Raw genomic sequence first — 27745 nt, 5'->3', positions numbered from 1 at the left:
AAACCACAACATAATACACATACTATATGCGTGTAGCCAAGCTGGGACTACTACATTTGCATAAATGTCATGAATACCTATATTCAAGTTATCGTTATGATGTGTCCAGAGTGCTCCTTTAAGGTTCTTTACAAGAAGAATCGGCTTTCCCCAGAAATGGACGAATTGGATTGTGGGGGATGTCGTTTGGAACTGAAGGCAGACTGTTGCGTGGATGGGAGGAGGGACTATACTCCCAGGGAGCCACGGGAGAGTGAAGGATCATGGGGGAGCCAATATACCTCTCTGTGGGCCGAGCATGCGCTCTCTTGCTTCCAGGACTCGGCGAGGAGAGGTCAGCCAGAGGGGTGTGTCGGGACACTGTTGGTGATGCAGGCCCAAGGCGTGCGGCCTAGAGAGAGAGAGAGCGGAGCCCATCCTCAGCGGTGCGAATGCTGGTAGTCACACAGCAGTGATAGATCCAGTGGAGCTGAGTGCAGAGCGGACAAAGCTGAACTGACTGATCGGCGCAGTGAGAGCCTAACATCCCCTGTGAAGCAGGAGTGGGAGGGGGAGATACTTAGCCTGGGTGACCGGATAATCACAAGTGGATTAACAGTGAACCGCTGTGAGAAAGAGTGCCTGGTGACATCCTGAATCACAAGTATAAACCTGCATCCATCATACACTGACTGCAGATAGGATTTCATACACACCATTACTATGGGATTACAAATATCACACTGAAGAGTGATAAGAGGTCCAACTGTCGGCAAAGATTTCACAAGGCCTTGCTAGGACTGGAATTTGAGTACTCACAGTTCTTAAAAGGGACCTGTTAGAGTAATGTTAGGATTAAGAGAACATAAGAAATTGCTAGTTCTGATTATAGAAGAGGCTCAGCAGAGTGCAAAGCATATACCTTTATCAATAGCTTTGACGGTTAGAGCTGATAATCAGTCAATCATCTTTATTCATTGAATGCAACACCCTGTTGTAAAGCATCTATGTCCACAGTGTCAGTCCCTTGAACTTCAGCATGATATCTGGGATTTAACGGATTGACGCTGCAATATTGGTTAATACTGAACCCTATTTGTTATCAATAAGTTTGATTGGTTTACCTCTTTGCCTTAGTAAACAATAAGAATTGTATCTCTATTGTGTCAGTGTATTTTGGAGATTACCACTGAAATGTCTGAACCTATAGTGCCTAGCGGGTTGGAAACTTCTTAGGGTCATGTGAGTGCAGAGTAACATCCACTAACCAGCAGCCCTCTAGGGGGCCGTGCTACATACATGTAGCACCCTCCTAGATAGGTGCTAGGTAAAGTATAATTTGCTCCATCTGCTTATCAGGGGAGCCTGATCGGTAGTTATGCCTGTTACATGTGTCCATGTGTGATCCATCTGGTCTGAGGGAGTGTCCCCACTGTATCCAAAAGGGGATCATGTTGGACAGTGGAGGAAACCCAGCCAGTGACACATAGGTTTTTATGACTATCCCAGTGGGTAGGCACAACAGTGGTGCATCCTGGGATACGTTATAAAAGCCACAGGCACATGTGACAGGGTGTCTTTCGGCGGGAAGCCAGGTCCCAGGAGGAGGGTAAAGGCTGTCTCTCCTTCTGTTGCTGAGGAAGGTGGTCACAGGTGGTCGGCCTTGTGCACCAGAAGTGTGGTGCTGAGCCAGGAGGCCCAGTGTATGCTGGACGATAACGAGCCACATTGCTGCGGTAGCAGCAATGTGAGCAGACGTAAAGTGGTTAAAGTCCAGAATTTCCACATCTTGCCTGAGCTGTAGTAGGCAGTGGGATCTGATGTCACACACTGAACAGAGAGGAGAGATCAATGTACCCTGAGACCAGAGTGGAGGGATTGGACACACCCCCCTCTGCATGTTTCATAGGGAAACATGCACGGCTGAGGCTGTTAAATATGCAAATATGGAACATCAAGCAATAATGTGCAATATTATTTTTAGGTAAATAATAAAATAATCACTCAACAAAATGTGTATTTAAAAAATGGTGTATTTAATAATAAAAAAATATATATATCATTTCAGATGTCTGCGAAACCGCATGTGCATTCTTTCTATGGGAATACCAGAAAAATCAATTGTTACTACGCTATTTTCTCTCCTAGTCAGATCTTCTTGATTCATAACAATAACATGAATCAGGAAAATATCACAATCTGGCCAACAAAAAGGAGGTGGTGATCATTCTAAATAACTATTTATTTTCTATCATCATCAGCGAGAGATGGAGAAAAACCACCCTAGTAACATTTGATTTTGCCGGTATTTGCTCCGATCAAATGTATATCCCTTCTCACAGAGCGACTAGAAGAAGAAATAAATACATCCCATTGTGCATAATACACTTTAGTTTGCCTTTAAGCAATAAAGAGCCTGCAGGTTGAAGATTGATAATGCCTTGCTTGGCTTTGCAGTGGCTACCCTTGGCAGCGCTGCTAGATTTAGTTATGAAAACTTTATGAAAACAGTGGGTGATACAACCAATATATTCCTTCCTAAATAGAATGTAGCCTTAAGTGAATTACAGCAACTGGCTTCCAGTTGCTTTCTTGCATTCTGTGTATAAGACTGTTTTCTTTGCTGGAAAAAAACAAATATGTAATTCAATAATGACAAAATAGCAAAAAATATTGTATTTGGCATCCTTAACCACTTGCCGACCGCCGCACGGCTATCTACGTCGGCGGTCAGCCCCTCACAGGCAAAGTGACGTAGGGCTACGTCACTAGCTTGTGAGGGTCTAGGGAGCGAGCGCGCGCCCCCGGAGGCGCGCTCCCGCTCCCGAGTGGTCACGGACCCCCCCGCGCGTGTGACCAGCGGACCCGATGTCCGCCGGCCACTCTGCGATCGGCGGGGGAGAGGGAGAAAGTCAGGCAGCTTGTGTAAACAAGCTGCCTGTCATTCTCCTCGCTGTATGAGAGCTGATCATCTGGATCTACTATGTAGATCCGTTGATCACTCTGCATACAGCTGAAGCCCCAGCCAATCACAGTTAGAATCACGCCCCTAGGGACACACACAGCCCCTCCCTCTCAAATAAAGTTAACCCCTTCACTACCAGTGTATTTTTACAGTAACAGTGCATATATATAGCACTGATTACTGTAGAAATGTCACTGGTAACCCCAAAAGTGTCAAAAATGTCAGTCAAGGGTCCGATCTGTCCACCGCAATGTCGCAGTACCGCAAAAAAAATCGCAGATCGCCGCCATTACGCGTTAAAAAAAAAAACAACAAAAATGACAAAAATCTTTCCCTTAGTTAGTAAACGCAATAACTTTTGCGCAAACCAATCAAAATACGCTTTTTGCGATTTTTTTTTACCAAACATAGGTAGCATAAAACAAATTGGCCGAAAATTTTAAAAAATTTTGATTTTTACATTTTTTTTTGGGGGAATTTCATATAAAAAAAAGGGAAAAATATTGCTATTTTTGCAAAATGGACGCTCTTTTTTTGTTTATAGCGCGTGATCAAAAAATCGCACAGGTGATCAAATACCGCCAAAAGAAAGCTCTGTTTGTGGGAAAAAAAGGACGCCAAATTCGTTTAGGTACAGCGTCGCACGACCGCGCAATTCTCCGTTAAAGTCACGCAGTGCCGAATCGCAAAATACCCCCTGGTCGGAATGGGGGTAAAATCTTCTGGGGCTTAAGTGGTTAAAGCTGAAGGCAGAATCATGTAGTGCTGTTTTCATTAATGATTTATTCTTCTTTTTTTTTTTTTTTTTTTCAATGCAAGTAGTGTTAGTACCTGAGTTTACCTCTGTATCAGCCTCTTGCAGACCCTAAACAGCAAACCTCAGGCTGATTGAGAAGCAGCACCAAGAAGCCAATTTGTTGAATTGTAGAGGTCATCTGTACTAGGGAGAGACATGCTGGTAGGAGGAGAGAGCAGAGTGACAGAGATATGAGCTCATCAGTGTGCTGCTTCTCCTTTCACTGTCCAGTCACAGGCTGGAGGAGAGGCAGATCTGTGGGTGGTACTTAAACATTTCAGCCTCGGAAGATTTTACCCCCTTCCTGACCAGGCCCTATTTTGCGATACGGCACTGCGTTACTTTAACAGACAATTGCGCGGTCATGCGACGCTGTACCTAAATAAAATTGATGTCCCTTTTTCCCACAAATGGAGCTTTCTTTTGGTGGTATTTGATTACCTGTGCGATTTTTTGCGCTATAAACAAAAAAAGAGCGACAATTTTGAAAAAAAAATATATATTTTTCACATTCAGCTATATGACATTCTCAAAAAAGAAATGTAAAAATCAAATGTTTTTAACATTTTAGGCCAATTTGTTTTCTGCTACTTATTTTTGGTAAGAAAAAAAATCGCAATAAGCATATTTTGTTTGGTTTGCCCAAAAGTTATTGCGTCTTCTAACTACGGGAAAGATTTATGTTATTTTTATTGTTTGTTTTTTTTTACTAGTAATGGCGGCAATCTGCGATTTTTTTTGCGGGACTGCGACATTGCGGTGTACAGATCAGACCCCTAACTGACATTTTTGACACTTTTGGGGGGACCAGTGACATTACAACAGTAATCAGTGCTAAAAATATGCACTGTAATATTGACATTGACAGTGAAGGGGTTAACATTATGGGTTATCAAGGGGTTAAATGTGAGCCTAGGGGAGTGTTTCTTACTGTGAGGGGGCGTGGCTTCTCAAATGACCATAGAGGCATGTAATCCTATAGAGAAGGATCACATGGGCTCTATGATCATTGCAGGGAGAAGAACGGTCAGCTGTGTTTACAACAGCTGACTGTTCTTCTCTGTCAACAGGGAATGATCGTGGGTGTCAGGACGCCTGCCCGCTGCATCAGCTTCCCCACTGGCAAACAGGGGCGGGAGCGCACCGGCGGCGGTGCGCGCTCGCCCCCTAGCCTCCCGAGAGCGAGCACCGTACATGTACGGCAATTTGCCTGGGAGCAGCTGTCTGCCACAGTACATCTGCGGCGGGCGGTTGTAAACTGGTTAAAGAGGAAGTAAAGTCTGTAGGTTTTTCTTACCTGGATAGTAAAGGCATAATGTGCTAGTATGCATCACATACTAGCACATTATGTGACACCTCCAAACGAAGCCCTTGTCGTCCCCACTGTAGGCCGCATCCATCTTTGCCTGTCTTCTTTCCGGGTCTGTGGACATAGGTACAAACATTACAGGGAGTTTACAACCTCTTTAACAGATTAAAATCAAGTTTTCTTTCCTGAAAAAAGGGCTGTGCTGTGTAAATATCAGGACTGGGTGGACAGAAATATAAATGATTTGGGTCGTAAAATGACTCTCATATAAATGTATAGTCTTTGTAGAAGTTTGCCCGGAGTTCCACTTCCACAGGGCAGCTCATCAGTTTGAGAAGATAAAATTTAAATTTCTTCAAAAAATTTGAATTTCTTCAAAAAAGTTAATTTATTTCAGTAATTCAATTCAAAAGTGAAACTCATATATTATATAGATCTATTACACACAGAGTGATATATTTCAAGGATTTTTTTTTTTTGATGATGATTATGGCTTACAGCTAGTGAAAACTCAAAAATTCAGAATCTCCGAAAATTTGAATATTTCATAAGACCAATAAAAAAAAAAGGATTTTTAATACAGAAATGTTGGCTTACTGAAAAGTATGTCCATGTACAGTATAGTACTGTATTTTCTGGCGTATAAGACTACTTTTGAACCTCAAAAAAATCGCCCAAACATGGGGGGTCGTCTTATACGCCGAGTATAATATCTCCAAGGTAACCTAAGTATAAGTATTACCGGTAGATGAAAATTAGGGGGGTCGTCTTATACGCCCAGTCGTCTTATACGCCGGAAAATACGGTATATGCACTCAATACTTGGTCGGGGCTCCTTTTGCATGCATTACTGCATCAATCCGACATGGCATGGAGGTGATCAGCCGGTGGCACTGCTGAGGTGTTATGGAAGCCCAGTTTGTTTGATAGCGGCCTTCAGCTCATCTCCATTGTTGGGTTTGATGTCTCTCATCTTTCTCTTGACAAAACCCCACATATTCTCTATGGGGTTTAGGTCAGGCGAGTTTGCTGGCCAATCAAGCACAGTAAAACCATGATCATTAACTTCTTGGAGCCTAAGCCTTTTTCTAACATTTGTTGCTTATAAGTTAAAACCAGTATTTTTTTCTAGAAAACTACATAGAACCCCCCAAACATTATATATATATTTTTAGCAGAGACCCTAGAGAATAAAATGACGAACAATATTTTATGTCACACAATATTTGCACAGCAGTCTTTCAAATGCAATTTTTTGTGAAGAAATACACTTTTATGAATTAAAAAACAAAAAACAAAACAGTAAAGTTACCCTATTTTTTTGTATAATGTGAAAAATGATGTTAAGCCGAGTAAATAGATACCTAACATGTCATGCTTTAAAATTGCGCATACTCGTGGAATGGCGACAAATTTTCAGTACTCCACTTGATGCTTTAAAAAATTTTAATGGTTACCTGTTTAGGTTCACATGCAGGCGTTTTGGGGCGTTTTTGGGGCGTTTTTGGGGAGTTTTTCAACAAGACAAATCCTATTCATTTCAATGGCCCCTGTTCACATCTGAGCGTTTTGACGCTGTAAGCAAAACGCCCAATGCTCAAAAAAGTACATGAGCTTCTTTTTGGGCAGATTACAGGCGTTTTCCATTGGTATCTATTCAATCAAAAAAACGCCTGCACAAAAAACGCCTGTAAATCGCGGTAAAAATCGCGGTAAAATCGCAGTAAAAAACGCACGAAAACGCTACGCTCAGGTGTGAATGTAGCCTTAGAGTTACAGAGAAGGTTTTGTACTAGTATTATTGCACTTGCTCTAATGATTGCGGCGATACCTCACATTTGTGGTTTTGAACACCGTTTACATATGCGGGCGCGACTTGAATATGCGTTCACTTCCGTGCACGAGGGACAGGCGCTTTAAATAGTTTTTTCTTAATTATTTTATTTTATTTTTTTGATTTTTACACTATTCATTAAAAAAAATGTTAATCACTTTTATTGCTGTCACAAGGAATGTAAACATCTCTTGTTAAAGTAATAGGAAGTGACAGGTGCTCAAATCCCTCCTTTGCATTTAAAAGCATTCAAAATGCCATGTTTTTTTAAATCTGGTGCCTTTAACCACTTAAGCCCCGGAAGATTTTACCCCCTTCCTGACCAGGGGGTATTTTGCGATTCGGCACTGCGTGACTTTAACGGACAATTGCGCGGTCGTGCGACGCTGTACCTAAACGAATTTGGCGTCCTTTTTTTCCCACAAACAGAGCTTTCTTTTGGCGGTATTTGATCACCTGTGCGATTTTTTGATCACGCGCTATAAACAAAAAAAGAGCGTAAATTTTGCAAAAATAGCAATATTTTTCCCTTTTTTTTATATGAAATTCCCCCCAAAAAAATGTAAAAATCCAAATTTTTAACATTTTTGGCCAATTTGTTTTATGCTACCTATGTTTGGTAAAAAAAATTGCAAAAAGCGTATTTTGATTGGTTTGCGCAAAAGTTATTGCGTTTACTAACTAAGGGAAAGATTTTTGTCATTTTTGTTGTTTTTTTTTTTAACGCGTAATGGCGGCGATCTGCGATTTTTTTTGCGGTACTGCGACATTGCGGCGGACAGATCGGACCCTTGACTGACATTTTTGACACTTTTGGGGTTACCAGTGACATTTCTACAGTAATCAGTGCTATATATATGCACTGTTACTGTAAAAATACACTGGTAGTGAAGGGGTTAACTTTATTTGAGAGGGAGGGGCTGTGTGTGTCCCTAGGGGCGTGATTCTAACTGTGATTGGCTGTGGCTTCAGCTGTATGCAGAGTGATCAACGGATCTACATAGTAGATCCATATGATCATCTCTCATACAGAGGGGAGAATGACAGGCAGCTTGTTTACACAAGCTGCCTGACTTTCTCCCTCTCCCCCGCCGATCGCAGAGTGGCCGGCGGACATCGGGTCCGCCGGTCACACGCGCGGGGGGGTCCGTGACCACGCGGGAGCGCGCCTCTGGCGGCGCGCGCTCGCTCTCTAGACCCTCACAAGCTAGTGACGTAGCCCTACGTCACTTTGCCTGTGAGGGGCTGACCGCCGCCGTAGATAGTCGTGCGGCGGTCGGCAAGTGGTTAAAGCTTCAGTACCTGAAGTGATGTCATGACATCTTCTCTGGGTTTTTACATCGCATACCCGATCAGAGCCGAATCGGCTTTGTTCGGGTCTTCAGCCAGCCGGCAGACATGCTAGCTGGTCGCTTCGGCCCTTCCGGCGGGACGGGAGACCCGGGGCGAGCCGCTGAAGGCGGTGGGAGGGGGGATGCCCCCTCCCGCTCCTTGTAATGACAGCCGAGCGGCTGCTCAGTGGCATTGGTTTTCATTACAAGAAAGCCGACCATCTGTTCTAAACAGTGGTACTGGGGTGATGGCTCTAGCTGCTCGGTTTGAAGGGGTTGTACCTGGGTGATGCCTCTAGCTGCAGGCAAACCGACGCCGCATATTTGCATTCTGTCAGCGCAAAGGGGTTAAACCAGGTATTGGTAAATTTGGCAATGTGGGCAGGTGCCAAGTCCTGCAGGAAAATGAAATCAGCATCTCCATAAAGCTGGACAGCAGAGGGAAGCATGAGGTGCTCTAAAATTTCCTGCTAGAAGGCTGAATGAACTGACTTTGGACTACAGTGGACCAACACCAGCAAATGACATGACTCCCCAAATCATCACTGACTGTGGAAACTTCACACTGGACCTCATGCAACTTGGATTCTGTGCCTCTTCACTCTTCGTCCAGACTCTGGGAACCTTGATTTTCAAATTAAAATGCAAAATTTACTTTCATCTGAAAAGAGGACTTTGGACCACTGAGCAACAGTCCAATTCTTTTCTTCTTAGCCCAGGTAAGATGCTTCTGATATCTCTGGTTCAGGAGTGACTTGACACAAGGAATGCAACAGTTGTGGCCCGTGTCCTGGATACGTCTGTGTGTGGTGGCTCCTAATGCACTGTCACCAGCTGTAGTCCACTTCTTGTGAATCTCCCCCAAATTCTTGAATGGCTTTTGCTTCACAGTCATCTCAAGGCTGTGGTTATCCCTGGTACTTGTGCACCTTTTTCTGCCACACTTTTTTTCTTCCACAACTTTTCATTAATATGCTTAGATACAGCACTCTGTGAACAGCCAGCTTCTTTAGCAATGCTCTTTTGTCACTTACCCGCATAGTGGAGGGTATCAATGACTGTCTGGACAACTGTCAAGTCATCAGTCTTCCCCATGATTGTGTAACCTACTGAACCAGACTGAGATACCATTTAAAGGCTCAGGAAACAGGTCCTGTAGCACTGCATGGACCGCGACTTGTCAGGCTGACAAGTCGCCTGACAAGTCGCGATAGTGTGAATGGACACTTAGAGAAAAAGTCAATATTTACTTTTGGCACTTTTTATTTGTTGTTTTTAAGGAGGGGGTAACTATTTCTGGAGGGTACATTCTCCCACTTCCACTAAAAGAACCTTGGCATTCTTAAAGGACGGGTCTCCAACCTGCAACCTCATGGGGCAAGTCACAGATCCCAGAAGATTGTGTGTCCATTAAAAAAGCTCAGTGCGACTCGCTCATATGCAGTGGGGAGCTAGCTGTAAAGATGGCAGGAGCCATAGCCAGCTTCCCATAGTAAACATAGAGGTGCCAGGGACGCAAAGACTGGTGTGGAACTGGCCGGGGTTAACATCCTCTTTAAATTGTATTAAAACTCAAAACCGAAAATGTAATATATTTCAGCTTACCTGTCCTTAGAAGGGAGTAAAATCCCCAGTTTTTCAGAGCCCAGGGTATGGGTTGCCGTCGTCCCTAAGGTAAGAACCAAGAACAAAGGAATCCCTTATGGGTGGGACTATGTAGGCTACCACACATCCAATTTGTTTAAAAAATATAATTTTATTCAATACATTAAAAATAGTAGATGGTTTGACACATTGGTTGTCTGCTTACAAGTACAGTAAAACCTTGGTTTGAGAGTAACTTGGTTTGAGAGCGCTTTGCAAGACAAGCAAATTTTTAAAATAAATTTTGACTTGGTTTACAAGTGATGTCTTGATATACAAGTAGCGTCATATCACAACTGGGTATAAAAGAGAAGAGAGGCGCCTCTAAGTGTAGCAATATGGTTATATTTAATGAAGGTTCAATATTTAGCAGCTCACATGGTTGATGATTAAAACAGGCACATCTAAGTATGCAGGCATCCGGGGTAAAGCTGTCCACATAGACCATCCTCCGCACTGCCATCTTCATCACCCCCTTCCACACTGCACTCCACGAGCGATTCAAAGTCTCGCTTTCAGATCACTCTACTGCAGGGTAGTCTTCCCAATCACAATTGCAGACTGACATCGGTGAGAGCCAGTGGTTCAGAAGATGGTCTATGTGGACAGCTTTACCCCGGATGCCTGCTTACTTAGATGTGCCTCTTTAATCATCAACCATGTGAGTTGCTAAATGCTGTACCTTCATTAAATGTCCCCATACTGCTACACTTAGAGGCGTCTCTCTTCTCTCTTATATTCTGTAGCTCTGCTGGATTTTGCTTCTAATCCCCTTGTGGAGGCATCATTTGTGGATGGACATTTTATGATGACACAACCTAACACATTGCTGTAATCTTTGTATATAGACTATAAACTGAAAGACTTATGAATAAATGGTTGTGGAACGAATCATCTGAGTTTCCATTATTTCTTATGGGAAAATTTGCTTTGATATAAGAGTGCTTTGGATTACAAGCATGTTTCCGGAACGAATTATGCTCGCAATCCAAGGTTTTACTGTATATAAAATACAAATGGACATAAGATTAAATTAAATATTGAAATAAAAAACAACGGCTTGCAAATAGTGTTGAACATGGATGTAAACCAAACATAGTGGAAATCCTCCAAACCCAAACCCTGGTTCCATGATCAACAAGCCGTTGTTTTTCATTTCAATATTTCATGTATCTAGCATTAGTTTAACCTTATGTCCATTTGTATTTTATATACGTGTAAGCAGACACATGATGTGTCAAACTACCTATTATTTTTATTGTATTGAATACAATTATATTTTTATACCAGTTGGATGTCTGGTAGCCTACATAGTCCCACCCATAGGGGGTTCCTTTGTTCTTTGTCCTTAGAATTGATGGTGGCATGTGTTTTGTTTTTTAAGGCTAAAACTCCTTTTGATCTTTATAGAAGTCCAGTATCTTTGTTACTTCCTGTGTACTTAATCAAAATCTTAAAGTGGTTCTTCGCCCTCTATTCAAAAAATAAAAAGTCAGCAGCAACAAATATGGTAGAGGACACTCACTTGTCCAGGGGTCCAGCGCCATGCTCACCCAAACTCTGGGTCTCTGGCATTGACATGTTTACTGTGGGCAGCCGACTGTGATTCCATGTGGCTTCACAGCTGGCTGTTTATTGCACATGCACGAGCCACGTTGCATTTTGTTAATGGTCTCACAAGTCCCAGAAGGTTGCGGGTTTGGGGTGGAGTTGGTTAAGAACTTCCAGTGGATCGCCATGAGTGGAAGTCAAAACCATGTACCTGCTCCCCAATGAACCCCCCCCCCCAAAAGAAAAGTGTCAAAATCAAAAAGAAGAGGCGGGATGTAGGCATAGAACATAACTTCCCCTTTAGGGTGAAGTTCTTTTTTATGTCATCAGCCCTCTTAGTTCTCTTCTGTAAACAACACAACCCCTCCTTCCTATGTAATGAAGATGGGGAGAGGTGTTTGTAGTCCAGATTAGGAGAGTAGCCTAGGGTGACAACACTGTTCTTCCAGAAATACGGTACAGAGAGTAGGTGTTGTCATCTTAGGACAGGAAGTGTGTTATCTGCGGGATCACCAGGTAAAAATAAGGCAAAAAACAAGCCTAAGAAATAGAAAAATAATACAGCCGCTACATCTATAGACAAGTAAACTGCAGTATTATACATTTTTGGCTTTGAACGTAGGGTGTTTTCACACTAGCACTAGCGGACCCGGGTTCGATTGACGTCAGAATTCGGTTCTTTTTGATGATGTGAACACTGTCTTTGAACTCAGGTGCACACCCGTGATCCGTAACCGAGTCCACTTAAAAAGGGTGGTCTGGGGTACGGTTCATGTGAACTCCAGTACGGTTCGCTTCTGATGAGAACGCAATCGTACCAAGCAAGCCATTCTATCCATTTTGGCGTACCGTGGTTCGGATACAAAAATCAAATGTGAACACAGTCCATCAGGGGCAGGGGGAGGGGGGAGCAATCGAACTCGGGTTCGGACCACGCAATCGCACCAAGTGTGAAAACACCCGTAGATACACTTTACTTTCCCCATAACTGTGTATGGTCAATTTGAATTGTGGTTTTCATTTACAGATTTTTTTTATTGAATTGAAGAAAAGTACAAACATTAAAAACCTTAAACAATCAGCAGGGTAGAAGAAATCCAAGATAGTGTATAAAGTATACAAGTATAAAGACCTTACATCAAGATATTATTGTACATCACATGGGTCCAGAGGGTCTTGAAGGCTCCCAAGATGCACAATAACAAAATGAAGTATGTCTTTCTTCTGGGCTGGTATCTATAACAATAGGAAAAAAATAAATTGGGACTTTGAGAATCTAAGTGCTGTAATTATGTTGTCTGGTATAAAGGTAAGTCAGGTGCCTAAATTAAACCCGCTTGTATTGGAAGGGTGACAGGTTATTAGAGGGTCAAAACGATTGTAAGGAGGGGGGAATCAAAGGAGGAGGTAGTCCAGGATAAGGAAAGGTGCAGGAGCTGCGTGGGAAGGAAACAAAGAGAAAGAAAGAAAATAAAAGAAGAAAAAGTCCATATGCATGAGTACACTCACCATCTATCTGTTATGTGGGAGACCACATGGAGGACATCAAAACTTCAGGAACTGCACCAGCACTCCCAGGTTGCTACATTTGTAAAAATTATTATGGAAGTTATTTAGCAGTGCCGTTCATTTTTCATTCATTATGGTGCCTCTAACTCTACATTTGATTTAATCCAAATTAAAGACCGGTGTCCTCCATGACTGTGCTATAGTTTACGTAGTGGCAATATAGTTATTGAAGATCAAACATTTCTGATATCTGGGTTTATGTGACATAGTTTTGTGTAATAAAGCTTCCCTAGGATGGCATGTGGTTTTCATAATATGTAACTTATGTATTTTTTTAGGATAAGTTTATTAGATCTTTCAGGGACATACTGTTACAAGAGTAGGGAACATGGTAAATGACACAGGATGAGCACCTCAAATCAAACACTTTATATTTCGGTCTTTGGTTATGGATTCTTATTCTATATTCCTTTAGAAGTTGTAAAATTATTTTTTTTCAGTCTAGCTAATGTTATTTTACTAGACAACCAGTCTTGATGTTAAATTGCTACAAGGCATCTTCATTATCGAACCTCTAGAGGGGAATCTGCCTCTGAAAACTGATGGGCGGGGGATTGGTGGAGCTCAGAGGAAAAGTAATGCTAAAATTGCGTGTTATCATTATGTTCACTAGTTGTGTAAACTTCAGGTAGGTAGGTGTTGGGATCAGTACTGCCTCTGCAGAATGGCTTGCCCTGTTATAGTCTCAATTGCAAGGGAGGGGGTGGCTTAACAAACGTGAGGGCATGAGACTTGGCAAGTGCAACAATTCCAAACTTAACAGTTTAGCTGTAAGTCTGGATCTGCCCTTTAAGATTCTTTACTTTGTTTTGCTGTTCATCATATACACGTGAACTGTAACTGCATTAGCACACTCTAACACCCTTCAGTCACTTATCATTGTTAGGTTTTATTGCACGACTTGAACCCTTTGTTTAATAACGTAATGCACCATAGATTTTCCACTCAAGTATAAATAATTGATTGATGATTAATACTTTGTTTTTCAGCTTGCCGCTGAGATTCTAGAAGGTCTTTTGGAAGAAGACGATGAAGTAATACAGGTATGTAATGACTACAAAAACAAGTAGATTAACTTTTGTGAGAAATATTATTGTGCCTTAAGTACTTGTATTATTAAGCTGTGAACATTGCTTGAATGTTTATTTACCATGAATGCTTTCCACCCATTGTGGCGTCTCTTTTATCCTTCACGATCAGATGTTTTCTTGTGCAAGCAGCATAAAGGAACACCATTCAGCCATGGTGGTCACCATAATACAAGCCCCTTTTTGGAACCGAAGGATGTGTTTAACACACAATGTATGCAGTTTAGTCCACAAAATAAGTAAATCCACCCACATATCAATCACCAAGGGAGCAGAGTTATAATACAAAGCCAAAGTTTTTTGGGAATCCAATAATGACAAATCTACGTATGTAGCATGTAGAACCCGACTCAGTTCTTATGTAAAGCCAACCTTCTTCAGGGTTTTGTGTGACTCCTAAGTGGAGGCAATTATAAGCAGAGAGGGTGAATATTGGAACTTGAAAGTTATTTGATTATCAGCCCCAGAGGTAACAGCTATAGGCTATGCAGAAACAAAAGAGCATCACTGTTGAATGTATATAGTCTACTGGAAAAAAACAAATGTTGCTTTGGCAACCTGTGATCACTAGGGAAGTAACAATACAGCATGTTTCTGATACACAGTCTAGCCTAAACTTAAAGAAGTGCAGCTAAAGCTCATTTGGCTGTACTTCTCCTGTGACTCAAAGGAGTGCAGTTCTTTAGAGCTCCTGTAACCCCTGTTTTCAGCATTCAACGGGCTGAAGTCCACTGCCTGCTGACATCACAGAGGCGGTTCAGGCTTGGACAAGATCGTGACCATGGAGTCAGGATCCGCCCACATGCCTGGACGAAAATCTGGCTCAGACTCTCAGCTAGCCGCTGGGAGGCTGAGTCAGCCGCTCCTGACCCCCCCCCCCCCCCCCACAGCCCAGTGCTCCAGTGACAGTCAGCAGCTCTCTGCTCAGGATGCTGTGAGATCCCGGTGATCTGCATTAGATCGATTGCCTCTCAGTGTTAGAGCCGACGAGGGACCGATGCTGCATCCACCTAGGTGTAAGTATGAATCTAAAAAAATAAAAATAAAGTCCATGGTTCTCTTTTTAGTTTTTCTTTAGAAAGTTTGGAAAGGCTTAGAATGGTAGTGCTGTCAATATCTCCATCAGAGAGATTTTCCCTCATACTGGTCAAGATACTTGAAAAGAAGGGAGCAAAATGTTTAGAAAATTCTAGGGTATGGGACTTTTAAGGTACTCACTAATATAATATGAATGACAAGCCATATCCTTAGAAAGAAAGCAAAGAACGCTTATATAAATGTAAAATTATTAATTTTTATTAGTACATACAAACATGTGACTGAATAAAGTTAAAAACATTACATCCATGAAGTCATACATGAATGAAATATTTCCAAATGCGACCGGTTTTGCCGGGTTGGCTTCTTCAGGGATTTGGATATGAACTATAAATGAAATATACATATATGAGAAACAAAATATAACAATGAATATCATCCATTGATTCCTTTGATATTGAGATAAATGAGTCAGTGCACAGGTTCTAAAGATGGTGTCATACCTGCAGATGAGATCCTGAAGGTTATGGTAAGTGTGTAATGATCCAAGGGACCACACCCGCTGATAGTCAGAGGCCGCAGGCCTGAAGGCGAGGGTCCCCACCCAAAATGGATCTCCCACAGAGGGAATATAGGAGCTCTTAGTATAACTAATCAAAAAGAGGGAACACATTATACATCAATACTTGAATATAGAGTGTGAAAAGAAGGGAGTGACATCTCCCTCAAAAAATGGAAAATTACTTTTTTGAAAGTTGTCACTAGACCAGGTATCCAACTTGGAATTTATCCCCACTGTTCATGTTACAATTACTGCAATAAAATTTTGAATTTTTCCATCATATTTGTCCTGTTGGCATCTTTACCAAGGGGGACTGACAGCAACCCCCCCCCCCCCCTTATCTATCTTAAAGGAGGAAAAAAAAAAAAACATTGCTAGTTTTTATCTGCATTATTGAAACAATATACCGTTAATACTTTTGGTAAATGTACTGAGTGGTATGTTTGGGGAAAATAAAGATACTGCATACTGTAAAGGACACCATGTATAGGTCCTGGATGGGAAATATGTGTCCCCATTATTTAGGTTGTGGTCCCTTTAAGGGTGACAAAAAAGCTCAGTTGGAGTACTCAGGGATTTTCACCCATGCAGGGCGAGGGGCTCTGGGGTGATCAGATAAGCGATAGCTGTTTTTTAGTCCTTATTAATTCCTTATGAGGGACCTGGACTTCAGAAGCTCAGAGGGATTTTGGGTGGGAATACCTCCAACCCTAATTATGGGTACTTTGGTCCTGTAAAAGTTAACCCACCTGCAAGAGAGGGGGGAAAAGAACAGAAAGCTGTTTGCAGGTATCTGGGAGGTGTTGAGTTGTGAGAGGACTGTGAACTATCTGGCTACTGAGACACTATCTGGACTCCTGTGGCCCTTTCCTGGACCTCTAAGCAGACAACCTTAAACCCAATTGTGGGACTAATATACTGTCGGTGAGCCATTGTATGATTTGCTGTATACCGGAGGTATAAAACTGTTTTTTTGCATAATTTGGTAAAGCGGTTTTGTTTAGTTTTTGGCGGAAACATAAAGACTGTTTACTTTTTCAAGCGACTGGCCAGTGTTCCAAACCCCAAAGTTTACAATACCAACACCTTAACCTATCCCAACTGTGAAGCATGGTATAGGAAGGCTAGGAATCACAGAGAATGAATCACTTTGCATCCTCAAGACTTGGTTGACGCTGTATCATTGATGATCGAATAAACTAAAAGTCAGATTTAAAAAAAAATCTCCGATAGCATGTCAGTTTTTCTGTTAACGATTTAAGATAGGAAGCCATCCAGTGTGACTAGGATCCGAAATGCAAGAGTGAATCTGGACAGAAACATTTATTATCATTTCTGCACAAATGAGCCTTTCGTTCCTTTGTCACATAGAACCCCTTTAAAATTGTCTTCATGTTTAATGTTCTGCTTCAAGACATTCTGTCTAACCAGCCGATGCCTTTTTATTTTCCGTTTACTGTTACTGTTCAAGAGCCCTCCAGCGCGTTACTCCTGGTCTTACCTTGCAAGCAACGCATTTCCAAACATTCGTCTTCATTTAAAACGCGTTTCACCAATTTATCGGACACAATACTTTTTTGGATAACACATCATTAATGATTTACTGTGTGCAGAAAGTGCTCCATTCATTGCATCATTGTGCAGTTCCATATGTGGGTCTTCGTATTGTGTGCTGTACATTATGTTAAATGATTGGCATGTTTGGTAAGCACAAAATTAACAAGCAAAATAAACATTATTATATACCCACAATGGTAGGACTCATGGAAAAAAAGAGGACAAAGCAGAGCTAAAGATGCATAAAACATATTGTTGTCCTTGGGCGTACCTTCATTATTCCCAAACGCTACTCGGAAATGCATTAACATCCCCCCCCCCCTCCCCACCATGAAGCATGCAGCCCACAACACAAGCGATTAATTTGATATATTGTTAAAACATTTCTATATTGTTACCTGTTCCTCTCTTATCTTTCCACTTAAACATGTTTCTGTGTACAGCTGATTTCACAGAAACAATGCTTTCCATGTTCATGTAGTCATCACTCTTTCATAGCATTTATACCTTCTGTATTTCAACAAATTATCCTAAATAGGATAAAAGACCGCACTCTCATACCCTACTCCTTCTTACAGTGGGGAAAATAATTATTTGATCCCCTACAGATTTTGTAAGTTTGCCCACTTACAAAGAAATCAGGGTCTATAAATGTTATTATAGGTATATTTTAAATTATAGAGGCAGAATATCAACCAAAAATCCAGAAAGAACACATGATCCAAATGTTCTAAATTGAGTTGCAGTTCAGTGAGTAAAATAAGTATTTGATCTCCAAGCAAAACATGAGACACCCTTGTTGGCAAGCACAGAGGTAAGTCTTTATTGTAGTTAGTGACAAGGTTTGCACACATTTCAGGAGGGATTTTGGTCCACTTATATTTTACTAATCTTCTCTAAATCCTTAAGGTTAGGAGAAAGAAAAATGCTGACTTTGACCCTAAGAACACCATCTCTACAGCCCAGCTTGGGGGCTGTTTCTCTGCTAAAGGTACAGGCCGACCTTGCCACACTGAGGGGCCGGGACAGGGCCATGTATTGTAAAATCTTGGAGGCAAACCTTCCCTCAGCCAGAACACTGAAGATGGGTCATGGATAGGTCTTCCAGCATGACAATGACGCAAAACATACAGTCAAGGCAACAAAGGAGTGGCTTAAGAAGAAGCACATTAAGGTCATAGAGTGGCCTAGCCAGTCTCCAGACCTTAATCCTATAGAAAATTTATGGAGGGAGCTGAAATTAAAGTTGCCAAGAGAAAACCAAGAAACCTTAAGGATTGAGAGAAGATCTGTGAAGAAGAGTGGACCAAAATCCCTCCTAAAATATGTGCACACCTGTTCACCAACTACAAGAAACATCTTACCTCTGGGCTTGCCAACAAGGGTTTCTCCACCAAGTACTAAGTCATGTTTTGCTTGGGGATCAAATACTTGTTTTACTCACTGAACTGCAACTTAATTTATAGCATTTGTTGTATGTGTTTTTTTCTGGATTTTTGGTTGATATTCTGTCTCTCTCATTTAAAATACACCTATGATAAAAATGATAGACCCTTTATTTCTTTGTAAGTGGGCAAACCTTACAAAATCTACAGGGGATCAAATAATTATTTTCCCCACTGTATGTGTCCATAAATGAATAAGTGCACACAATTCCACACAAAAAAAACGGCATAAATTATTCCAGAAAGTTACCCGTGCTTCACGACAAAACAATTGGGCTCTCTCCTTCTTATCCCCAGTACACACTCCACACTCACCAGATGTTGTTTATCTCTTAACTAAAAAAAGAGAGTCAAATGGAGCTTTTATTATCGGTGTGACATACACCAGGTATGCCCTGATAGCTGTTAATGGTCTTCAGCCCCTTTACGGTCCACCTCCTGGGTCCCCCTACCTTTACAATTGATCAGATGTCTTTGTGCCTTTAGGGTGTTCAACGGTACTCAGAATCATATGCATATAAAGATGGGGAAGCCTTTTTTTTATAGAGTAGTATTATTTATTTAATTTAAAGATCTCACACATACAGGGTGTAAAAATGCATCTGTTAGAGGCATTTTACTTTTTTTTTTTTCTACCTCTAACCATCCCTTAATGTTAGCCTATGTGTCTTTGCACACACATTTATGTATTTACAGGCATTTAGAGAAGCTTTGAAAGGCAGAAAAAATACACGATTCGCGCGTTCAGTAGAGGAGCGTTTTGGCAGGAAAAAATGCTAAATGCGCCTAAACATGCGTAAATGCTAGATGCGTTTAACACTTGAGCATTCATTTCAATAGCCAGAATAAATTAATATTCTGGCCAATGGAATGAATTAACACCCAAACGTTTGATGCGCCAAAAGGCATTTGCAGGATGCAGCCTTAGGCACATTTTTTACACTGCTTTTCTCTCCCTCTGGTGCAAAGGTGCCTGGAAAGGAAAAAAAAATGTCCTCTGTGCGAGGGGCCTAACTCTGCCTTTATGTTATATGTTACATCCGTATTTGGACTGTAGAATGTAACATGGTGGCAAGTGCCCCCCAGCCCCACTTCCTAAACCCCCCACCCCACCTTTGACAGCATGGGTCTCCTCACCTCCTGCTGCTGTCACTTTTAAATTTGGCCCCGCCATGCCAGACTCCACCTATATAACCACGTCATTCATTCATTCACAATGATCTGTGGATGAAAGATACATGTCCAATACTTAACCACAGCAGACTGACTCAATGGTGTGCAAGTGTGGTGATCATCAAACTCTCGTAGTCCATAAACACTTCCTACAGCTCTCCATCTGAAAGCTCGTACCTCTACCTCTGTACAGAAAGGGAGCTAGGGAGAGTTTTCAAGAGCCTTGCATTGCACCTACAATGAATCGATTGTGGTTGCAAGACCTTGCCAGCTCATATGCAAAAAATTAAAAATTTATAATTTTTTTTCTAAAATTTGGACTTTGCTTTTAATTTTTAGTGATCCTATACCCCCAATTGTTGTGCCTTTGGCCCCAAAGAGGTAAGGATACCTCAGTTAAGAAACCCTTATTCAACCCCTTCACACCGACCTAACACACATGCGGCCTCACTAGACTAGGCTTTTTTCCGTGGGGCCACCTATTCGTGTATCTCCCTTTGTGCTGGAAGCGCACCATGCTTATTAAGAGACCCTGGCCTCATACTAATGATTGGGACTCAGAACTGTGTAAAAAAAAAAAAAAAATAATGATAAAAAAAAATACCTAGATCAAGGGTTGTTCTAGGCCAGTGCCAACTTAAGTGTTTGGGTCTAGGTCAGGGTCAGTAATTTTTTGTATTTGTTTTTTTTTTTTTATCAGTGTCAGTTACTGTCAGTATGTTTTAGGTAGGATAAAAAAAGCAAAATGCACACTATTGTTTTTGGGCTATACTATAGGTACAAACAACTAACATACACATGTACTATTGCTGTGATCATCAAGAGCAGGATAATTTAATTTAGGTTGTTCTTTGGTAGAAGATTATGGTAGTAGCAAGAAATATAAAGCTAAATTTAAAAAAATATATATTTTTTTTACTATTTTAGGCCAATTTTCCTTTGATCATAAAAAAAAAAAAAAATCTGAGATATTCATTACCATTTACCACTAAATAAAAGCCCAATAAAAAATAAAAAAAACATGGTATAATCCACCTGGATGCACAAAATAGTTGTGACAATATGTACAGTTTTACTAACACATGTCAAAGTTGCATAATTGTGCTTAGGGATTTAGATTGGTTTTACTCTTAGACACGAACGGGTTAAACTATAAAACAATTTTGCCGTAGCTCTTGCTGGCATATTCATCACTAGATCAGAGATGTGTGTAGCAGAGATACCCAAACATATTCGCAATCCTGCTTTCAGTCTATTCCAGCACCGCTCAGGATCAGCACATGGGAAATTACAGGCCATACAGTCACAGAAACATTGCATGTTCCCCGTCTATCACTCACTCTTCTTTATAATGCCGAATGGCAGCAGAGATTACAGTAAAACCAGCCACTAACAGGCAGTCATATTCGCAATGTACATATAGACCCAGTGGTCATTACTTTATTCCCTAATGGGATTTATTCAGTTGTCCCGAGGAGATCTCTACTGTACTGTCAGATAACATCAGTGGGGATTCTGAGCTAAAGGAAAATCTCTGAATACTCTCATACCTGAGGCTTGAGGTCCCCTGCGAATTACTTTAAACATCTTTTGCAAGCAGGACAAGGTAAAACTGCCTATCTTTAATAAAGATCTTGCATGAAAATGTACGGTCTGCTTATGTTTTAGGCACCCACCCCAAATAAAAAATGTCTAGTGAATGCAATAAACAGAACATTTTGAAAAAGAAAAAAGTTAAACCTGAAAGGTTATGGTGAGAAGGGCCAAAAAGAAAAGGAACCAACAAGCCACCCCACTGAACCAGTGTGAAGCTTTCTTAAAATAGAAGATAATTATATATTTAATTTGGTCACAAATCTATAAAATAAGACTTTATTCCTTAGGGTAGTGGTCAGAGCCATCCAATTAATTTTTTTATACCCTCAGGCTAGCTGTACACTCGGAACCGTTGGTGTATAGAATCGATACAGCTTAATATCACAGAGCCAATTATTGCACAATGCATACAACTGTTTATTCTTGTTGGCAATTATCAGTACAGTGGGTGGAAACAATGGCTTCTATTGAGTAGGGCTTTGGGAGCAACAGAAAGGCCCCATGCATATTGGGCATTTACTTTGCATCTCTGAAAACCTTTTTTCCCGGCAGGAGAAAACCAACTTCTAAAAATGTGACTAAAGCCAAATTTTGCAAATGCGTTTAGGTGCGTCAAGCGTTTGGGCTTTCCTTCATTCTATTTTCCAGAATATTCATTTATTCTGGCCATTGAAATAATTGAAACACTTAAGCGCTAAATGCGTATAACATTTAGGCACATTCAGGCATGTTAAGCATGTAGGCAAGTGCCTACTTTAGGGAGAGGACTCTATGGGGTTGATTTACTGAAGGCAAATAGACTGTGCAAGTGCTCCAGAGCTTACTAAATGAGGTAAAGCTTCACTTTATAAAGAATACCCAATCACATGCAAGGAAAATAAAAAACAGCTTCTTTACTTGCACATGATTGGATAATGCCTCATTTATTAAGCAGCTGGTGCCCCTATGTACCTGGGACTGGACCAGCGCCACAGAGCCCCTATATATCTAGCTGTATGTCATGGGGGAGAAATGGAAACAGGATCCTTGGGAGTCGGCTTAATTCTAATAACATGTCACTGGGAGTGAAGTGACATCAAAGCTGGGCTGGAGAGCGGGATGCAGGCTCCCCGGTATCCCCCTCACAAGTGCTGTAAGGAAGACTGTGAACAGTTAGTCAAGTGTAACATCGCTGTGAAATGAATGAGACCAAAGAGTTAATTGTGCCATGAAGTGTGCCCACTTCAAAGTTTAAGTGCCTTCTTAATGCAGATTTACCATGACTGCAGCCACTGCATGCTTAGCTGGGTATTAGTGAGAGAAGAATCTAGACTTCCCCTTTAGGGCACCTTATGCCCTGTCCCACAAGCATATTTTCTGCTCAAGCACTTCTCTCCTGAACGTGCAAGTGATATATATATATATATATATTTTTTCTTTCAGCCTCTAAATACTCCTCTTCTAATTCACCTGTAAATGTCTATGCGTGCATGGCCACATGGGCGAACATAGATGGGCGTTTAGAGGCTAAAAGCGATGTTTTTATGCCCAGTGTGCATGAGGCATAAAGTATAAGCAGACCGCTTATGGTGAGATGCACCAAAAGAAACCCAAAAGCCTCCCACTGAACCAGTACAAGTTCAGAACCTTCTTTAATCAAAATGTATCTACAGGTCTCATTCCACCATAAATCCCCAAACTAAAGGGATTTCTCTTTCAATCATTGATGGACACAGCTCCATAACTTCTTTGACCTTTGGGCTTTGCTGCTCTCTCCACAGGAGTAGGACCAGACGGAAACAAATTTGACTGCACCCATAGGGCAGTCCTAGGGGGGTATACTCCCACTTCCTGCTATAGGACTTCAGTTTTTTCTACCTAGTCAGGAGTAAGGACCTGGTTCCCTGCTGGGATCTTTGTTCCTGGCATGTTTCTCCTTTTTTACATGGAATTTTTTTTCTCTTTGTTTGTTATTTTTGGTTCCTGTGAGAACTACAATCAACTGCCGGACTAGGCGACATTCTGGATATTCTAGATACTTACAGTCTTCCCAGTCTGGCCAGCGAGCGCGACCCAACTATTAGCTCCACCCTAGGTTGGCCGCGACATAGCCTCACTGGTCGGGGGCTGGCCGGCGAGTGAAACACCTCGCAAGGACGCATAGCCCTGGTCATGACACTGGTCACGACCTGAGTTGCAGCATACCTCTGGCCCGAAGCACCCCCATTCCAAGATGGTGCGGTGGACTGCCAGGAGTGGCGCCCGCTCAGTTCCCAGGTGTGGTGAGTAGTGTCCCCCCTCTCCTCTGGGAAAATTTTGGGATGGATACGGGCCCTTTCCCTGGGTTTGTAGGTCCCCTTCTGTGTCCTTCCTTCCCTCATGGTGTTCCCCCCTCATGAGTGGGGTTTCCCTGTACAGGTCACCCTCAGCTACCCCCCTTAGCCCCCCCTCCCCGGGGTGAACAGGCTATTGTAATTTATAGGGTGTCATGTGGTATTGGGCTAGAGGGGGGTGGGAGCATGTACTGCCGGTGGCTCACATTTACATGATGCTGTGGCCCTGTTAAGGCCCCCTGGCATACTACAGGTACCCAAAGGGCTATTTTGGGGTCCTAGGTGCCGTGCTGCACCATGCCGCCATTTTTTTGCAGATTGTTGTTTGGCGGCCATGTTTGTGTAGTCCGGCTGCCATGTTTTCAGAGTTTCCCATTGAACTCAATGTGGTGGCCATTTTCTTGTTGTATGTGGAGCGGTGATGCGGCGGTGGGCCTTTTGTGGCAGTGACAGTGCTTCCTCTTTCTCTCTGATCGCTGCATGGCAAGCAGCTTGGCACTCTGTATCCTGCTCAGTCAGTGGTGGTATGTCCCTGCGGGTTTACAGCTCCCTCTTTCTGCCATAGCAGCTCTTCTGGTGTGCTGGGACTTGCTGTTCCACAGCTGTAGCAGTAATAAGGGGGGGGGGGGGGGTTTGTAGCAATTTCTCTTACATAGTTACATAGTTAGTGAGGTTGAAAAAAGACATCAGTCCATCCAGTTCAACCTATGATGTGTGTGTGTGTGTGTTTGCTGTTAACCGTACATTGTATACCCCTGTATGTTGTGGTCTTTAAGGTGCCCATCTAATCGTTTTTTGAAACTATCAATGCTCCCTGCTGATACGACTGCTTGTGGAAGAGAATTCCAAATCCTTACTGCTCTGACAGTGAAGAACCCCCTATGTATTTTAAGGTTAAACCGCCTTTCCTCTAGTTTTAGTGAGTGGCCACGTGTCTTATTGTATTCCCTTTCTCTGAACAGGTTTTTCCATATGCTTGGGTTGCCAGTACAGTATTTGTACATCGATATCATGACCCCCCTCAATTGTCTCTTCTCCAGAGAGAATAGGTTCAGTGCTCTTAGTCTTTCCTCATAGCTGATGTCCTCCATTCCCCTAATTATATTTGTTGCCCTTCTCTGGACTTTTTCCAGTTCCAGCACATCCTTCCTGAGGACCGGTGCCCAGAACTGGACAGCATACTCCAGATGTAGCCGGACCAGAGTCTTGTAGATTGGGAGAATAATCACTTTATTTCTGGAGTGAATCCCCTTTTTTATACATCCCAGTATTCTGTTGGCTTTGCTTGCAGCGGCTTGGCATTGCATGCCACTGCCAAGCCTGTTGTCTACCAGTACCCCCAGGTCCTTTTCCATCCTAGACTCACCCAGAGGTTCCCCCCTAATGAGTAGCTTGCTTTCTGGTTTCTGGCACCCAAGTGCATTACTTTACATTTTTCAACATTAAACCTCATCTGCCATGTAGTTGCCCACCCCATTATTTTGTTATAATATTGCGAGTAGGTTAAAACATGGAGTCCCTGGAGCATGTATCACCACCTGACCCACTCTCAGATGCTACGGGACCCTCTGGGTCTCAGTCTGCCCTGGCGGCCATGACGACGGTCCTGCAGTTACTAATGTCAAAAGTTGATATGGCCCTTCAAAAGCGGCCTAACAAGAAGTGCCTGTTCCTTCACCTGTATCCTCTGCCTCCTCAGATTCTGAATTTGATTTGGCTGCGCAGACGCGCGTTAACCCACTGGGTCTGCGTCCACGCACCCTAAGTGCTCTGACAGTGAGGATGAATCCTCTTCCACTATGGCCGCGCATGAAAAGGTGCTTGTGGAGGCACTGATTGTATCAGTGCGGGAAACTTTAAAATTGGAGGACACAGCTAATGCTGCATCGGCTGCGCTGGTGCAATTTGACACCTGTAGACCATCCAAGGTGACTAAGGCATTCCCCTTTCCTGCCTATTTTGAGGCCGGTGTTTGCCATCACATTGGTCTCCCAGACCTTAACCCCCTGGGCAAAGCTTCTACACCAGGATCTCAAAAGGGGTCAACATCCTCCTGAGCTGGCAGAGCTGGCGGATCAGTTGATACAGGGGCTACAGTACATCTGTGATGCCTCCATGGATGCAGCCCCTTTGGTTTGCAGAGTATCTGTGACAGCAGTGATCCTTTGCTGCATGATTTGGTTGAAATATGGCCTGCGGACCAGGCTCCCAAAAAGGTGCTGATTGATTTACCTCTATGGTGCTTATATGGAAGAGATCATTAAAGGTCTTACAAGAAGGTAAGAGTACTCTGCTTTCTCAGGTTTCCAAGGGCAAAGAGCCTTGTCGTAAACGTGGTCTGTTTTTCCAGGCTCACAAGCGGCCCTTTCATCCATCAGGCTTGCAGGACAAGAGATCAAGATCCACCCGTAAGTTCGCGGAGCCTCCAAGAGACCCTGAGTTGGTCAATCAAAAGCGGGTTCCGCTGGACCCGCATACAAGCCTTCCTCTTCCTGAAGGGGCGCCCTCACCCATATCTGGGGGGGGGGGGGGGGCATCTTCGATTCTTTCCAGGCCCATGGACCTCACTCATTCAAGACCGATGGGTCCACTAGTATATTCGGTCCTTTTACAAGATCGAGTTCCGGTCTTTGCCTGCAGTTCGGTTCTTCCCTTTAAATCTGCACCTGTCCCTGGATTGGTTGCAGGGACTTTATGGGGTGGTGCAGGATCTATTATCACAGGGAGTAATTGTGCTGGTTCCAGAGTTGGAACGTTTTCAGGGATTTTATTCAAATCTGTTTACTGTTCCAAGGAAGGAAGGCAGGCAAGGTTTATCCGATCTTGGACCTCAAGGCTCTGAACTGCTTTGTGCGGGTTGAGAAGTTTCAGATCCGCATGGTAGTGGCATCCCTTCATTAAGGGGATTTTCTGGCTTCTATCGATATCAAGGACGATTACCTTCATATTCTAATATATGTTGGGCATCAGCATTTCCTTCGCTTTGCCGTGGGAGAGGAGCATTATCAATTTGTGGCGTTACCCTTTGGTCTTGCCTCAACTCCTCGGGTGTTCACAAAAGTGTTGGCACCGGTGTTGGCCTTGCTCAGGCTGAAGGGGATCGCGCTACTGGGGTACCTGGATGATCTCCTTCTGAGAGCAGAGTGTTCGTCTGCCCTGAAGGTTGATATGGACATGACTGTGCAAACTCTATCCACCAAACTGGACTATCCGGACCTGACTCTGGATTCAGTTTCAGCTCGGATGAAGCTGCTGAAGTTGCAGCATGCGATTTGGTTCCTGTTCAACTGTTGGTCATCTCTCAGGACTTGCATGCAAGTGCTGGGTTTGATGGTCTCCACCTTCAAGGCAGCTCCCTTTGCTCAGTTCCATACCAGGCCTCTGCAAAAGGTGATTCTTGCCAAATGGGTCAAGAATCTTCATTCACTGGACAATCTGATCCTGTTGAGCCGAGGTGTGGGGGGTTCCCTGATTTGGTGGCTCCGTTCCCCGGCGCTTTCGGCAGGGGAAGTCCTTTCTCCCCCTGTATTGGACAATGGTTTCTATGGATGTCAGCCTGTCCAGGTGGGGAAATGTCTTGGGCACAGACTCGGCTCAAGCAGTTTTGACTCGGGAGAAGTCCAGTCTGCCAATCAACATCCTGGAGATTCGGGCAGTCAGGCTTTGCCTATCCTTGGGGACGGATTGTCTACATGGGTGCCCGGTAAGCTGTCAATCAGACAACGCTACGGCTGTGGCCAGTGGCGGCTGGTGCATATGGCGCGCAGGGGCGCCGCCCCCCTATCCATGCATCCGGCCCCTTAATCTACATGCGGGGTGCCGGACACATGGACTTCAATGGGGCTTTTTTTTTAGCCATGTGATTAGAGCCAGAGGCTCTAATAGGCTAGGAAAAAGGGTAGGCTCGGGGCGCAGAGCACTGCGCCCCGAGCCCACCCAGTTGTGTGACAATAGCGAAAGAAAATTTGCTATTGTGCTGAGACCCGTTTCCCAATT

General features: G+C 42.9%; 1 protein-coding gene across 1 annotated transcript in view; it reads left to right on the top strand.

Moving 5' to 3' along the window:
* Window positions 1-27745, top strand: part of LOC309555684 (uncharacterized protein) — an 840923-nt gene that overhangs the window by 660485 nt on the left and 152693 nt on the right. Inside the window, exon 9 of the mRNA XM_082257724.1 lies at window positions 13968-14021. Within this exon, the coding sequence (XP_082113850.1) occupies window positions 13968-14021 (54 nt within the window). The remainder of the gene's footprint in view (window positions 1-13967; window positions 14022-27745) is intronic.

This window comes from Pelophylax lessonae (assembly GCF_965119305.1).
Source record: "Pelophylax lessonae genome assembly, chromosome: 5".
In the NCBI taxonomy this organism is placed as follows: domain Eukaryota; kingdom Metazoa; phylum Chordata; class Amphibia; order Anura; family Ranidae; genus Pelophylax; species Pelophylax lessonae.
Note: the sequence above shows the minus strand (reverse complement) of the source record. Positions and strands in the feature narration are given on the sequence as shown.